At 51.8% G+C, this 16136-nt stretch overlaps 2 protein-coding genes across 4 annotated transcripts in view; both read right to left on the bottom strand.

Annotated features, from left to right (window-relative positions):
• Window positions 1–563: 563 nt before the first annotated feature.
• On the bottom strand, window positions 564–9333 carry LOC132458861 (synaptotagmin-11-like). Its single transcript, XM_060053206.1, is given in 5 exon segments — window positions 564–1607; window positions 2834–2954; window positions 4069–4503; window positions 4505–5058; window positions 8995–9333. Coding segments are annotated over 5 exon segments (1455 nt in total). The 5' UTR covers window positions 9029–9333; the 3' UTR covers window positions 564–1296.
• A 683-nt stretch (window positions 9334–10016) lies between these two features.
• The window catches only part of LOC132458913 (mothers against decapentaplegic homolog 4-like), an 8782-nt gene continuing 2662 nt past the window's right edge, over window positions 10017–16136 (bottom strand). The window contains exons 3-7 of one of the 3 annotated variants that reach the window (XR_009526023.1): window positions 15673–15856; window positions 13843–14011; window positions 12852–12990; window positions 12070–12348; window positions 10017–11975 (exon numbers count right to left, since the gene is read on the bottom strand). Coding sequence is in view for 1 of the 3 variants with exons in the window: in XM_060053309.1 (XP_059909292.1) it covers window positions 12137–12348; window positions 12852–12990; window positions 13843–14011; window positions 15673–15821 (669 nt within the window). In the remaining 2 variants the exon portion in view is untranslated. The remainder of the gene's footprint in view (window positions 11976–12069; window positions 12349–12851; window positions 12991–13842; window positions 14012–15672; window positions 15857–16136) is intronic. The other 2 variants (XR_009526024.1, XM_060053309.1) reach the window with 2 other exon arrangements.

Raw genomic sequence — 16136 nt, 5'->3', positions numbered from 1 at the left:
CCCTGGATTCTCTCCGTACGTCGAATCTATTCTTTATTCATTTGTCTATTCTTAACGGGTGTATGAGGGGGGTGAGGGGTGAGCATGAAAGGGGGGGGGGGGGGGGGGTGCTCAGGGTGGGCGACCGGGAGACCAAGGTCTGATGACATCACACCTGGAGCCTTCAGAGGGAGAGAGAGAGGGAGAGAGAGAGAGAGGGGGGGAGAGAGAGAGAGAGGGGGAGAGAGAGAGAGAGGGGGGGAGAGAGAGAGAGAGAGAGAGAGAGAGAGGGGGGGGGGGGAGAGAGAGAGAGCGCATGCTGGCTGATCACCAGCCGTCCATTGCCACACAACACAGTCAAGACTTTTACGATAATATAATAGTGACACTTTTAGTCGGTTAACTCTGGACGAAAAAACAACGTGTTTTTTGATTTAGTCAGGGTTAATTCTTATGTTAAAATCCATTAAGGGGGAGTTCGGGGGTGGGTGCCTGACGTCCTCACCGCCGGACCCCGTTGATGGGCACGCCGGCCGGCCAATGGGTGAAGAGTGATGTCAGCGTTGGCCTCAGCAGGTCTAGTCTTTTCGCCCCGCCTTCCACTGTGTTTTTTTTTTTTCTTGGTACAAACATGCGATGAGCTGCATGACAACGACAGCGAGAGGAGGAGATGGTCTTTAATCTTTTGTTCTTGGTTCTTTTGTTTTGTTCATCTTTTTTAACGCACTCGCTCTCGCCTGGAGGCTGATCACCACGGTAACAGTCGCAGATGCATTCATGGTTACGGTTGGATCGAGGAAAAAACGGCTGTGCGTTTCCATGACGTCCTGTTCATAGTAGTTTGTAAATGTAGCGTAGAGAGAGAGAGAGCGGGCGAGAGAATGAAAGAGGTGTGTGTGTGTGTCGGTGTGTGTTTGCCGTTTGTGTACATGTTTGGTTCATTCGGGTGTGGGTGGGTGGGTGTGTGTGTGTGTTGGTATGCAGGTATGTAATGTGTGTGTGTGTGTAGATCTGTGGGTCGATGGTTTCCACTGCATTAGTCCAACAGTGGGGATGTCCGTCCTCCTCCTCCTCCTCCTCCTCCAGGAAGAGGAGGAGGAGGAGGTCCTCTTCAGTAGTCCATCCTCCTCATCCTCCTCCTCTGCCTCCACCTGCTCCTCCTCCTCCTCCTTGTGGTGGAGGAGGAGGAGGAGCAGAAGGAGGAGCAGAAGAAGCCGGAGGAGGAGGTGATCCTCTTCAGTAGCATCAGTCCAGCAGTCCCCCTCCTCGTTGTCGAGCGGAAGAAGAAGGAGGAGGAGGCGGAGGAGGCGGTGCTCTTCAGTAGTCGATGAGGCTGTGCCACTTGGAGATCTGCCGGCGGGGGTTCTCGCACACCTCGGTCCAGTGGGAGGTGCCGGAGGGGCAGGGGCTGTGCAGGCCCAGCGGCAGGCGGCCCAGCACCTCGTTCTTGGTGGTGCGGTCGAAGTCGACCACCAGGAACTCCACCGAGATCTCGGGCAGCAGCTCGGGGGGCACGTCGTAGATGAACGACTCGTTGAACACCGGGTTCAGCGTGCACTTCTTCACGTGCGTCTTCTTCTTGCCGATGCGCTTGCGGCCGTAGAACACGTTGACCTTCACGTAGGGGTCTGCACGGAGGAGGAGGGGGGTTAGTGGGTCAGCATGCGGGTAGATACTTTAATCATCCCCTTGGGGGGAAATGCAGATACCCCGTCGCTCACAAGGACAGTTAAAATGGACAAACAGTAAAAAAAACGCCAAATAACACAATCGTGAGCAATATTGTACATTAATTACATTGCATATAAAAACGAGAGCCAGAGGTAGATATGAATAAATAGATATTATGCAATTGCACGTCCAGTGTGTGTGGGGGTGGGTTGGGGGGGGAGAGAGAGGGATAGAGAGAGAACGAGTCACCATCGGCCGCTACCCTTGCCTGGGGTGCTGTGGAACTTTAATGGTTTGTGTCGTTTTCTCGGAGCCTCGCTTGTGAATGCATCTGCAACTAAACGACTCGATGGAAACTGAAGATGCTCTGCTCTGCTTGCTCGGCCATTTTGTCCTTCGTGCTAGTTTAGCCTTTACCTCATAGCTAGTTTAGCCTCTACTTCATAGCTAGTTCAGCCTCTACCTCGTGCTAGTTCAGCCTCTACCTCGTGCTAGTTTAGCCTCTACTTCATGCTAGTTTAGCCTCTACTTATTGCTAGTTTAGCTTCTACCTCATGATAGTTTAGCCTCTACTTAATGCTAGTTTAGCCATTACTTCGTGCTAGTTTAGCTCCTACTTAATGCTACTTTAGCCCCTTAGTTTAGCCTCTACTTCATGCTAGTTTAGCCTCTACCCTGTGCTAGTCTAGCCTCTACCTCATGCTAGTTTAGCCTCTACCTCATAGCTAGTTTAGTCTCTACCTCGTACTAGTTTAGCCCCTACTTTATGCTAGTTTAGCCTCTGCCTCCTGCTAGTTTAGCTTATTCATGCTATTTTAGCCCCTTAGATTAACCTCTACTTCATGCTAGTTTAGCCTCTACTTCAATGCTAGTTTAGCCTCTAATTCATGCTAATTTAGCCTCTACTTCATGCTAGTTTAGCCTCTACTTCATAGCTAGTTTAGCCTCTACTTCGTGTTAGTTTAGCCTCTACCTCGTGCTAGTTTAGCCCTTACCTCGAGCTAGCTTAGCCTCTACCTCATACCTAGCATGAAGACCACTTCTAGTTGACCTAGCATTGATGTTGCGTTAAACTAGCTTTTACTTGGAGACGGTGTGTGCTCAGTTTTGCTTGTGTTGCACCGGCTTGTCCTGTGTGTGTGTGTGTTCGTGTGTGTGTGTGTGTGTGTGTGTGTGAACGTACTTGCGGAGAGGCCGGTGATGTCCATCTTGGGGAGGTGTCGGGCCTTCAGCACCACCACGCTGAGACGGTGGGACACGGGCTGGTAAGACAGCGACACCAGCAGCTCTCCACGGCTCTCACACTGCATGAACACACACACACACACGCACACACACACAGTGTTAATAAGTTGACGGATCTAGACAGAGGTTGTGGGTTACTTAGCGTACTAATAACAGCATTAAAGGGCCCCTGTCTTACCACCAGATGTTATGGTCGCCAGTCCACCTTTAGTGACATAAGTTGGGAGTGTATGTCCACAAGGGCTTTGACTCCGAACTTCGTTATTCAAATATAATTAGAATATCAAAGAATAAATCAAAATTCGAACGAATATTAGGCAGCCCTTAATATTGGAACCGGTTATGGGCAGGCCAAGAGGGAGAGACGTCGGAGAACCCCACGCAGTCCATTCATAATGTTGTAATGACCACGGAAGAGGCAGTGAATGAAGTATTGATTAGACAGCGGTTTATTAGAAACCTAATAAACCGTTGGAACACGCAGGACTGGTAACCATAGCAACGCCGGTAAACAAACCTCGCAAAGCCCAATCCAGGTCTTACTGAAGGCATTTAATGGCCAAATATTATTAATAAATATTCTAATATATTCTAATATTAATATTAACAAACAAACAAACTTCGAATATGATTTTTGGGCACAAGTCAAAGCCCTAATGTCCACCCACATGTGGGATGGACAGATCTGTCCACAAGCCTAGCCAGTGGACACTTAGTGTACGTTGTACATCCTGGCCCTGAAACATAGTCCTGAGCATCGTGTAGCATCTTATCCTCGCTGTCTCTGTTGTATACGGGGAACGGGTTAACCTAGCGATGGTCAGGTGCTGGTCACTATGTTTCTATGAACATCCTTACTGTACCGACGGCGGTGTATTGTTGTTTCTCCTTCTGCCGACAACTTGGATAAAAGCGTCTGCTTAACACCCTGAATGTAAAACGTAGACTCGGAGGCTGAACTGTCCTCTCTCCATCACAGGGCCCCGTTGCTACGACTCCCTCCCCCCCACACACACACACACACACACACACACACACACACACACACACACACACACACACACACACACACACACACACACACACACACACACACACACACACACACACACACACACACACACACACACACACACACACACACACACACACACGTCACACACACACACTCACCAGCATGCTCCTCTTGCTGATCTGCTGGCTGAGGTGCACGCGCCCCGTGCTGGGGTCCACGCCCTTCAGAGGCACCAGCGACTCGCCGATGACGTCGTCGCGGGCGAAGCGGTCGAAGCTGAGCACCAGGAAGTGCAGCGTGAGCTCCGACAGCGAGCTGTACGCCACGCCGTAGAAGGTGAACGTCTCGTCGAACTGCGGCTCCAGCGTCTTGCGCAGCACGCGGGTCTTCACGCGGTGCTTCTTCTCCGGCAGGATGGTCATCTTCACGTAGGGGTCGGCGCTGGCCCCGCCCTCGCCGCCGCCCACGGCCGGCAGCCCGCGCGCCCCCAGGATGGTGACCACCAGCGCCTTCTTGGGGAAGTTGTAGTCCACGGCCAGGCTGATGGTACCCAGCGCCGGCTCGCCGTCCGGCCCCCCCCCCCGCCGCCGCCACCGCCGGCGTGAAGGGCGAGCCCGTCTTGCTGCCGCCGTTCTCGCTGCCGCTGCTGCCGCTCTCGCTGCTCTCCAGGCAGCAGTAGTCGGCCCGGACGGGCAGCGCCCGGTCCAGCCGCGCCCCCCCCACGCCGCCGCCCCCCGCCGCCGCCGCCGCCCCGCCCGGCGGCACCAGGTGGCTCATGTGCAGCTGCCCCGGGACGTCCAGGATGTTGTTCTCGGCGTCGACCAGCACCATGCCGCGGGCCGCGCCGCCCCCGGCCCGCTCGGCGTCGCCCCCCCGGTCGGCCCGGCGGACCCGGGCCCCCGGGGCGCCCCTGAAGATCCGCTGGCTGCTGCTGAGCGACTCGGGGTAGATGCTGATGCCCTTCAGCATGTGGATGAACTTGTAGGGCGGGTCCTCGGGGGGGTCGCAGTAGCGGTCGCCGTACAGCTTGTGGCGGCCGGCCGAGCGCTGGTAGCGGCGCTGGCAGAAGGTCCAGAGCACCACCAGGACCACCACCACCACCACCAGCACCCCCGCGCCCAGGAAGCCCGCCAGCACGGGGGACATGACTGGAGGAGGAGGTGGAGGAGGAGGAGGAGGGGGAGGAGGGGGAGGAGGAGGAGAGAGGAGGAGAGAGGGGGAGGAGGAGGAGAGAGGGGGAGGGGGAGAGAGGAGGAGGAGGAGGAGGAGAGAGGAGGAGGAGGAGGAGAGAGGGGGAGGGGGAGAGAGGAGGAGGAGGAGGAGAGAGAGGAGGAGGAGGAGGAGGAGAGAGAAGAGAAGAGAGGAGGAGGGGAGGAGGAAAGAGGGGAGGGGGGGAGGAGGAGGAGGGGGGGGAGGAGGGGGGGGAGAGAGAGGAGGAGGGAGGAAGAGGAGAGGAGAGAGTTAGAGGAGCCGGAGCAGCAAGGCAACCGAGTCAACATGGAAGTCGTTTGAAGGAGAAGGCAAAAGCAGCGAATGAGGTGGTGTGCGTGCATATTGTGCTACCTGTGTTTGTGTGTGTGTGGGTGTGTGTGCACGTGATAGTATGTATTTGTGTGTGTGCTTGCACGTGATAGTGTGTGTGCTTGCACGTGATAGTGTGTGTGTGTGTTTGTGTGTGTGTGTGATTCAGAGCATGAATTCATGTGTGTTTAAGAATTCATGTGTGTACCAATGTGAGCATGTGTTTGCGCGTGTGTTCGTGTCAGTGTGTGTTTTTACGATAGAGTGTGTTTATGTGGTCACGGGCGTGCGTGCGTTTGTTCATGTGCGTGCGCGCGTGCCCGTGTAAACGCATCGACCTGTCAGAGCGGAGACAGTCCGAAGGGGGAGAGCTTAATGAAGGACGGGCGGGGCGAGAGACACAGAGGGGCATTGTGGGGCAGTTCGCTCTCTCTCCTAGGAGCCTGGCCCGCCGTAACCATGACGACGATGATTTCCCAGAACCACGGGAACACAAACAGATGGGGAGTGGCTTAGTTGGGGGGGGGGGGGGGGGGGGGGTTGGTTGTCATGGCGCTAGGAGAGAGCTTACATCTATTCATTCTTCTCTATCTCTCTGTCTGTCTGTACATCTACACATGTATATAGATAGCATGTCTGTCTATCTCCATCTACCTGTCTGTATGTACATATACACATATATATAGATAGCATGTCTGTCTATCTCCATCTCTCTGGCTGTATGTACATATACACATATATATAGATAGCATGTCTGTCTATCTTCATCTACCTGTCTGTGTGTACATCTATACAAGTATATCTAGCTGCATAACAGCATGTCTGTCTATCTTAATGACACTCTCTCTATCTCCATCTGTCTGTATATCTATACTGTATATATCTGTCTGTCTTATTGGCAGTCTGTCTTAATGACAATCGGTTTATCACCCTCCATCTGTCTGTATGTATATCTATACATTCCTGTATACATCAGTCCGTCTGTCCTCATGGCAGTCTGTCCATCTTCATCTCTCTCTTGGACTGAGGGGGTGTGACTATATAGCAGCATGACATCATCATATCCAGTGCATTCGATTGACACAACCATGTCACACATTCCCCCGCGTCCCCCTGCCCTGACACTGTGCCACACATAGCGTCCCCGAACGATGACGACATCATGCGCTGTCCAACATGAACGTCTGCTGTCGGCTAACTGCATTAGCCCACCGCTAACACCTTCGCATTGGCCGGGATCCAGGAAGAGGGGAGAGGGGACAAGGTATGACTGTGACGATCGGTTGTTCACGCCATAGTCATTCGTTGTTTGGTATTTTAAATTTGAATGTTACGTATTTCCTTGTTAACGGGTTACAAAAGTCAAAAGTAATTTCCTTCTGAGACGATCAAACGAACGACCTACATGCTTCCTGCCTTTTTCGATCAATAATAATGACCAGGCCTCTCGTGTCTTAGCAGCTTCAGCTGTGGCCCTCATCGTTACCATGACGATGATTGATTAAATATGGATGGTATTACAGTCATTACTACTGATCTCCTCTTTCCTTATAGCCTCGTCTGGTCCCCCCCCCCCCCCCCCCCTGTTAGGAGGGGGACCTCCTCTGTCATGTCACCTGGGTCCTCTCTCTCATCAGGACCTAGTCCCCCCTAGACCGGGTCCTGGTCCTTCAGAGACCTTAGGGGCAGGAGGATGCGGACAGGCCCATGAGGTGTCCTGGCAACCCCCTTGGGACCGTGATTCAGGGCTACGCTGATCCGGACCTGTTCCTCCTCGGGGAGAACCGGTGTCCTGGTCTACCGAGAAACATCGGACACTCGGGGGGGGGGGGGGACATCGGAAACTCTGGGAACACATCGGAAACTCGGGGGGTGGGGGGATACCTCGGACGATCGGGGGAAGACATCGGACATTCAGAGAAACACAGCTGACACTCGGGCGCGAACATCGGGAGAGGCGAACACATCGGACACTCGGGGGAAGACATCGGAACCCGGGGGACGACGTCGGAAACTCGGGGCGAAAAAACATTGTGAGATGCGACCACATCGGAGGCTCGGGGGAGCACGGTGAGAGCGGAATCCGGGAGGTCACGTGTCTCTGGATCGACCGATCGGGATGTGATTGATAACCAGCCGGTAAAAGGCTGTGTGTCAGCAGCCCGGATTGATTCCATTAGCGATACACATCTCCTCTGGATCCTAACCTCTAAGCCAGAGCCAGGAAGTGCCTTCCTCTGACAGGAAGTCGAACAGACAGCGCCACTCCACTTCACCTGCCGCGGGTGTCACTGAAGACGCAGCAGAGCCAAAATGGATGCCTTTAAGAAAACGGTTCCTCCCCTCATCACCGACCCCCCTGTAATGTGAGCTTCAGTGGTATGTTCATATTGAAGACCAACCTGTCTCCTTTATGTGCTTCGATCGAAGGAAAATAGTTCTAGAAAAATAACAAATATTTAGGCTGCATAAGAAACGCAGGCATAGGTATAAGTGTGGAAATATTGTTGATATTTCCAAAGGAGACAATCGACGTTGCATTTAATACTAGAGATGTATCATGTGCCCTTTAGATGTCATCAATCATTGTACGCGTATTAATGTTGATCATCGATCATTTATTTGATTCTGTGTGTTTAGTAAAGAAGCCTAAAAGACAAAATGGTCCGGATGGGACCTGCAAATGAAGGGCTGCGTCCGATCTGATCTAAACCCCCTGTCCTTAAACCCCCTCTCCTTTACGCTCCCCCCCACCACCACCACCACCACCACCATAAAATCAAAGGCCCGTCCCGTAGGCCCCGGGACCCGGTAACCGGTGGTCCGGAACACGTGGGTGTTCGAGGGCTAAACGGTCCTGAATTCGGCCTGAGCAGCACCCCCGTGTTCCGGTTACCGATTACCTCAGCGGGTCTGAAAAACAAAGGACCGGTCGCTGTCCCAGCGGGGCGCTGCTGCTGCTGCTGCTACAGACATGACGTCAGCCCCCCCACCACCCAATGTGCGCGCGCACCGAGGGCCACCGGAGAGATGCGTAGGAGCGGAGTACGCCCATGTTTAGTTTTTCCTGAATTTTGTATTCTTATACGTTTTGATTAATAATATAGATGTCATCATTATTGACTTATACCGAGGTATTGGAAACGAATGAGTCATATTCGTTTTCGTATTTTAACGGTCGTTTCGACGCTAGATAAACAACATCATGCTGCGGTTTTGCCGAGCGAGCCAAACCCATCCCTTCATTTGAGGAAAATTAACCCCAAGACGAAGACATGAATATATTGAATACCATTCGATTAAATGTGATATCGTTTCAGGTTGTTACACGGGGTGTGAATCTCAAACAAAAGCCTGGATTCATAGGTCACACCAAAAAAAAAACACACAAATCAAATTCCACCACCTTTCCCAAACAAGACACCTCACCCTTTCACAACCATGACCCTGTCCCCGTCCGCCCGAACCCCAAGGTATCGCGATGACTTTGGGTTGAAGAACGACCCCACACACATTACAAGGGGCTAAAGAGCCGTTAACAAACACCCGGGCCTGCTGCTCACCATAGGCGGCTCGTAGTTCGGAGATCTCAGCCATTTTGTGCCTCGGTGTAGGATGCGACCGTGAAGAACTGACAGAAGAGCGGGAGCGGCAGACACCACCGCTATTCCACGTCCATAGAGAGGCGACGAAGCACCGCAAAACGAATCCGTTAGAAACAATTCGCAATTCAGGTATAAAATCCTTTTTTCCGTAAGAGAGTCGGTTCGGTCGGTCGGTCGGGTGGAGCGCGCGGTGCCGAGCCCGTGCTGCGCAGTGATGCTCGCGCTGGCTGGTGTCGGGATGCAGAGAGGCTGCGCGTATGCTGCTGATGTGAGCTCGCGGAGACTGGTCCTCCCGGGAGCGGAGGCCCCGCCCCCTCTGCCGCGTCACAGCACTCAACTCCATAAAAGCATTAGTTCGACTAGATGACTAATAACAATATGTACGTATAAATGATGATGTAACGGGCCTACATCCGCACATCAGACATCGGACTATGTTTAGCAGAAGTGAAATATAGTCCAGTAGGTTGTTCTCCTAATTCAAGGTTTAAGAGTACACTTAAACCTTGAATATCGGTTCCCAGGTTTTATATAAAATAATGTCCAACCATAGAACTAGAATATGTAAATAAACATCCTCTGGATTACTTTTAAAAAACATTCTGCAGTTTAACACTTCACACAAGACAGAAAGAGATTGTAATCCTAGCTATCTTTGTTGTATGGGGAATGGGTTAACCTAGTGATTGTTGGGTTAGGGTTAGGGTAACCCTAACCCTGCTTAGGACTTGAACCTCCTTAATGTACCGACAGCGATATATTGTTGTTTCTCTTTACTCTGACAAATGTACTGATTGTAAGTCGCTTTGGATAAAATAGTCTGCTAAATGCCCTTAATGTAAAATGTAAATGTATTTCCAACAGTGTTGTATAGGCCTGACCATTCAGTTTCATCCCTCAGAGAGGCATTGCCTGACCAACTGGCCAATCAGATTCACCCTCTTACCATCACAGAGACAGAAAACACAGGAGACAGACGATCTGATTGGATCAGAGAGCTTTAATGCTTTGATGAACATCACACGGATATTGAAACTGATAACGTGTGTTGCTGCTGATCTCGTCCAAATAAAGGTTTTGTAATTCTTAAAGCCTGCGGTGAAACATGGAGGTTTTAGAAGTGATAAACCCGAGACCTTTTTCTCCGCGATAAATATTATGACATCACGCGACCAGCCTGTACATTAGGGTCAACCTTTGAGGTCACCGGGGAGCGGCCCGAGGTCAAAGGTCATGACCCGAGGTCAAAGGTCATCTGAAAGTCAAAGTGAAGGGGATGTACAGAGGCAGACGAGAACGATCTATAAAGTCTTAAGCCATATTGATTGACGACCTACGCATAGACACACACTAGCTCCCTCACACGCACACACACACACACACACACACACACACGGCACAAACCCGTACGGACAAGCGCACACATTGCAAATCACGGGACAACAAAAAATACACAGCCCACGACGTATAATACACTGTGCACACAATTGTGTGCACAACCCGCCAAACACACACACACACACACGTTTGAGATAGGCAGTGTATTAGTCTTCACGTCCAACGTGATCAGAACCATGTCTCCATGGCAACTAACCTTTCAACCCAGCAGCAAAATGGAAGTATAGGCTTTTTCTACTAGCTGAGAGATTAGCATGGCTAAGCTAATGTCAGTGACCATCACCGCAACACTTCCAGGCGATCGTGGGGAAAGGAAGTAGGATTTGGATCGAGAGGGGAACCGTGACGCGGTGATTATCCGGCCGTTCCCCTAGAACTCATTTGGTATCGGTACAGTCGCTAACGCTAACTAACGCCAACTAAGAGCTAACTAGTGGTTGGCTTTGGTACTCTTGGTTACTATGGCGATCGAAGGGAGGTTTCTTGGGTTCTTTGTATAGACCTGCATCTCTGAGATTACAACTGGATATAACATCTGGGTTTAAAACATCTGGTTTAAAACATCTAGATTAAAACATCTGGAGGTCACAAAGGCAGTAAGTAAACATGGAACAGAGCACCGGACATATGCAGAGAGAGCTGAGTTTGCCTGTTTTACCTATTATTATTATTATTATCATTAATATTATTAAACTTTTTGGTCCTTAAGCGTCGAGGGAATGTCTTGCTTAACAAAGTGATTGATTATCCTGTGAGCACAGCCTGGGATCGTATAGCCTGTTAGCATCACATTTGACCATAGGCTATGAGCATAACCTGTTAGCATAGCATAACATAGCCTATTAGCCTAACATGTTTGCATAACATGTGAGCAGAGCCTGTGACCATTAGACCATGAGCATATTATGTTAGCATACCCTTTGACCATTTGGCCTATTAGCATAACATGTGACCATAGACTATGATCATTACCTGTTAGCATAGCCTGTGACCATATAGCCTATAATCATAAAATGTGAGCATTAAATGTTAGCAAAACTTGCTAACATGACCTGTTAGCATTACATGTTAGCATAACCTGTGAGCATACTCTTGGGCGTAACATGTTAGCGTAACAAAACAAATGCTTTTCCATTTGATGCCGTTGTTCTGTCCGGTAGGTGTAGAGATCGATGCTTTCCAAGGTGGAATAGATTGATTGAGAAGAATCTAGAGCCTTCTGCGCCCTCCTCAGAGTCCGGTCACGTGACCCGACATTGAGAATTATGATTGGTGGGTGGTTTTAATCACCCAATCAGGGGGGTAACTTGATATCTCATCCTCCAGGGAGATTACTGATTCCAGCGAAACAAACTTCTCATAACAAGACATTAATATAAAGCACAAGAAAGAGAGCTTTGGCCTGCGGTCCACACACACACACACGCACGCACACGCGAACACACAAACACGCGCACACACACACACACACACACACACACGTGTACACACACGCAAACACACACAAACACAGTCTGTTGTGGGTGTCACTTTGTTCCCCACTCCAACCTCTCACACACACACACACACACACACACACACACACACACACACACACACACACACACACACACACACACACACACACACACACACACACACACACACACACACACACACACACACACACACACACACACACACACACCTGCCCCCCCCTCTCTCAGTTGTTCTGGCTGGGCTCCCTCAGCGGGATGGTGTGCAGCACCTCGTCCAGCAGCTGCAGCGGTCGGTGCAGTTGCACCTCCACCCAGCAGGGGGTGTCCTTGATGCTCTGCCGGGGATAGTCCGGCCCCCAGCCCTTCACGAAGCTCAGCCGCAGGATGCACAGCTTCCTCAGGTCGTCCACGCCGATGCCCGCCGCCACCGACAGACCTGGACACAAACCGGGAACACAAAGACCTTTCAGTAGGAGTTACACAATGTATTGCGCCATATGCACCGTCATATATAATGTGATGTTAACCATCTAGATTCATCTCTCTATCATTATGAAAGGTGCTGTAGTTAAGGTTTAAGAGTCGCCCTTTGAGTGTCGTTTGCTGAGCTATCGGAGTGACAGCACGAGACATGAATGATTATTTTGAAGTTCAGGCGTCTGTTTCAGCAGCTGCCAGCAGAGGGCGCCAAAGACCAGCTCAAGTACTTGAAGTGGCCCCGAGGTTAGAGCTAGACAGACAGACAGACAGACAGACGATTCAGACAGACAGAGAGTGAGACAGACAGGCAGACAGACGAGTCAGACGGACAGAGAGTGAGACAGACAGGCAGACAGACGAGTCAGACAGCCAGAGATTGAGAGGAACGAACAGACAGACAGTCAGAGAGTGAGACAGATAAACAGACGCCATTAGAGCCGTAGAGGCAGACAGACTTACTGACTGCGGGGGCGATGCCCCCTACGCTCCCCGGTCCGGGAATTGCACCGACGACCGCAGCAGCCTGCGCTGCGGCGGCAGCCTGCGCCGTGGCCGCCTGCTGCTGCATCTGTCTGTGGCACTGCCGCAGGTCGAACACCTGGAGGGGCAGACAGGTAGGACAGACAGGTAGGACAGGTAAGATAGGTCGAACACCTGGAGGGACAGACAGGTGAGATAGGTCGAACACCTGGAGGGACAGACAGGTGAGATAGGTCGAACACCTGGAGGGACAGACAGGTAAGATAGGTCAAACACCTGGAGGGACAGACAGCTAAGATAGGTCAAACACCTGGAGAGACAGACATGTAGGACAGTTCAAACACCTGGAGGGACAGACAGGTAAGATAGGTCGAACACCTGGAGGGACAAACAGGTAAGATAGGTCAAACACCTGGAGAGACAGACAGGTAGGACAGTTCAAACACCTGGAGGGACAGACAGGTAAGATAGGTCGAACACCTGGAGGGACAAACAGGTAAGATAGGTCTAACACCTGGAGAGACAGACAGGTAGGAGAGACAGGTAGGACAGGTAAGATAGGTAGAGCACCTGGAGGGACAGACAGGTAAGATAGGTCAAACACCTGAAGGGACAGTGAGGTAGGACAGACAGGTAAGATAGGTCAAACACCTGGAGGGACAGACAGGTAGGACAATTCAAACACCTGGAGGGACAGACAGGATAGGCAGGTCAAACACCTGGAGGGATAGACAGGTTAAACAGGTCAAACACCTGAAGGGACAGTGAGGTAGGACAGACAGGTAAGATAGATCGAAGACCTGGAGGTACAGACAGGTAACATAGGTCAAACACCTGGAGGGACAGGCAGGTGGGACAGATAGTTAAGATACCTGGAGAGACAGACAGGTGAAAGAGACAGAGAGCTGAGCCCCCTGGCCAGGTGACCCCAGCTGACCCCTGGTGACCCCCGGTGACCCCGTGCCCTCACCTTGATGTGCGCTCCCGGGTAGATCTTGTGCACGGCGTCGCCTGGCGCCCGGCCCGCCTCCCGGTCAAGGTAGTAGCTCTGGACGAACACCGAGTGGTCGCTAAGGCAACGCATCCACACGTCGCCCTCGCCGCGGCACTCCAGCTGCACGCCCCGCCCGATGTGAAGCCTGCGCACAGGGGGAGGGGCTTAGTGACCTCACCACAGGGGGAGGGGCTTAGTGACCTCACCACAGGGGGAGGGGCTTAGTGACCTCACCACAGGGGGAGGGGCTCGGTGACCTCACCACAGTGGGAGGGGCTCAGTGACCTCACCACAGGGGGAGGGGCTAAGTGACCTCACCACAGGGGGAGGGGCTCGGTGACCTCACCCAAGGGGGAGGGGCTCTGTGTCCTCACCCAAGGGGGAGGGGCTCGGTTTCCTCAAAAAAGTGGGAGGCGCTCACTGACCTCACCACGGTGGGAGGGGCTTAGTGACCCCACCACAGGGGACCATCTCCAGCTACTGAGAACCAGACTCATCTCACCAGCTCATGTTTCACCTGCTCTGCAGATAAGGTCCAGCTCCCCCCTCCCACACAGAAATGGTTCTGCCCGGCAAGAGATAGACCGACCAATCACAAGCGTTTATCTAACATGAGGCGGGATAAATAAGATACGCAGAGGAGCGCCACAACCCAAGATGGCTGCCACTGATTTAGACGACTAACGACTGCACTAAAAGCTTTTGTTGAGAAAAAAGACGTCTTTGCTTTAAGCACGTTTTCTCTTTACGTTTTTTTTTTCGTTTCGTTGCTGTGATTGGTCGTTGGCCTATCCAATTACATCCAGCGGCATTTTTCTCTGTGACAACGAACAGAGAATGTTCCAGACTCAGTAACAGCCTGCTCTCGTCAGGCGATGCCCAGCTGACCTCCCCCTGCCCCCCCCCAGGCACCCCTGAATAGGCCTCATCAGACCGCCATCAGCGCCCCCCCCACCAAGCTTTAGCTGCTCCGTACGGCGCGGCCACACAGCCAATCACAGCACACCTCACGACGCCCGAGCAAATCAGACACAAAGAGCCACGAGGCGGCCATCAGCTCTGAGCGGCCACCAGAGCTGGCCGTCAGGAGCGGAGGTTCAGCGGCTCCTGGTCAGCAGTAAGTGAAAGAAATAAAACTTTTAATTTTTGGGGGGATTTTTATTTATTATTTTATCTAATCTTATTTTTGTTACTTCCTGGAGATCAGTAAGATTCGTATTTATTTTTCTTTTACAATTCAAGAGTTGAATAAAGATGTTATAATATCAATTAAATTCATGCATCACATCATCTCCACACATTGGCCTGGCCTAAAGGAAAGAGCCGTGTATATGTCGACTGCTTCCGATGTTGTGTTGCTCATACTATAGAATGATTTATTGCTTGTTTAGTGAATAATACAGAACATATGGAACTTCAATATATTAAATCGCATACTAAATCGCAATCGCAATATTGGTCGAAACAATCGCAATTCGATTATTTTCCCAAATCGTTCAGCCTGTATGGTGTGATCCAGTTGACTCGGACGCCAGCCTTCCGAGTTGCACTTGTGACGTCATTTCCTGTCTCGGAGCACTCGTTGTTCATTGTTAGCTACATTAGCCGCCTTAGCAAACCAGCTGAAAAACAATCAAGTGTGTAAGAGCATTTAAAATCGATATTAAACGACCGACGTGGTACAAATGGGGGCGCGCCTCCGAGAAATGCCACAAGAGAGCTGGGAGACTTCCCCGCTTCCCAACTCGGACGCTTGGTGTCCGAGGCATCTGGATCCCACCCTGACGGAGGCACGTGCGCGCTCACCGTGCGCGCTCGCTGGTGTCGGTGCGGTGCACGTTGCTGAGCTGGCCCAGGCAGAAGCGGTCGCCGCCGGACGGATCCACGTAGCCGTCCACCGTCACCAGCGGGCAGCTGGACAGCACCTTGAACATCTCCCCCACCTGGATGTCCATCTCGAAGTAGGAGATGGAGCACCAGAACTCCGGACCTGGGGGCACGCACGTCACGCACACACGCCACGCACAAAGAACACACACGTATGACACACACATAACGCACACACGTCACGCACACACACGTCACGCACACACATAACGCACACACGTCACGCACGCACGTCACGCACACACACGTCACGCACACACATAACGCACACACGTCACGCACACACATAACGCACACACGTCACACACACACGTCACGCACACACATAACGCACACACGTCACGCACACACGTCACGCACACACGTCACGCACACACATAACG

The sequence above is a fragment of the Gadus macrocephalus genome, chromosome 6, assembly GCF_031168955.1.
Source record: "Gadus macrocephalus chromosome 6, ASM3116895v1".
NCBI classification, from domain to species: domain Eukaryota; kingdom Metazoa; phylum Chordata; class Actinopteri; order Gadiformes; family Gadidae; genus Gadus; species Gadus macrocephalus.
The sequence above is the reverse complement of the archived record's forward strand: the minus strand, read 5'-3'. Positions and strand labels throughout refer to the sequence as shown.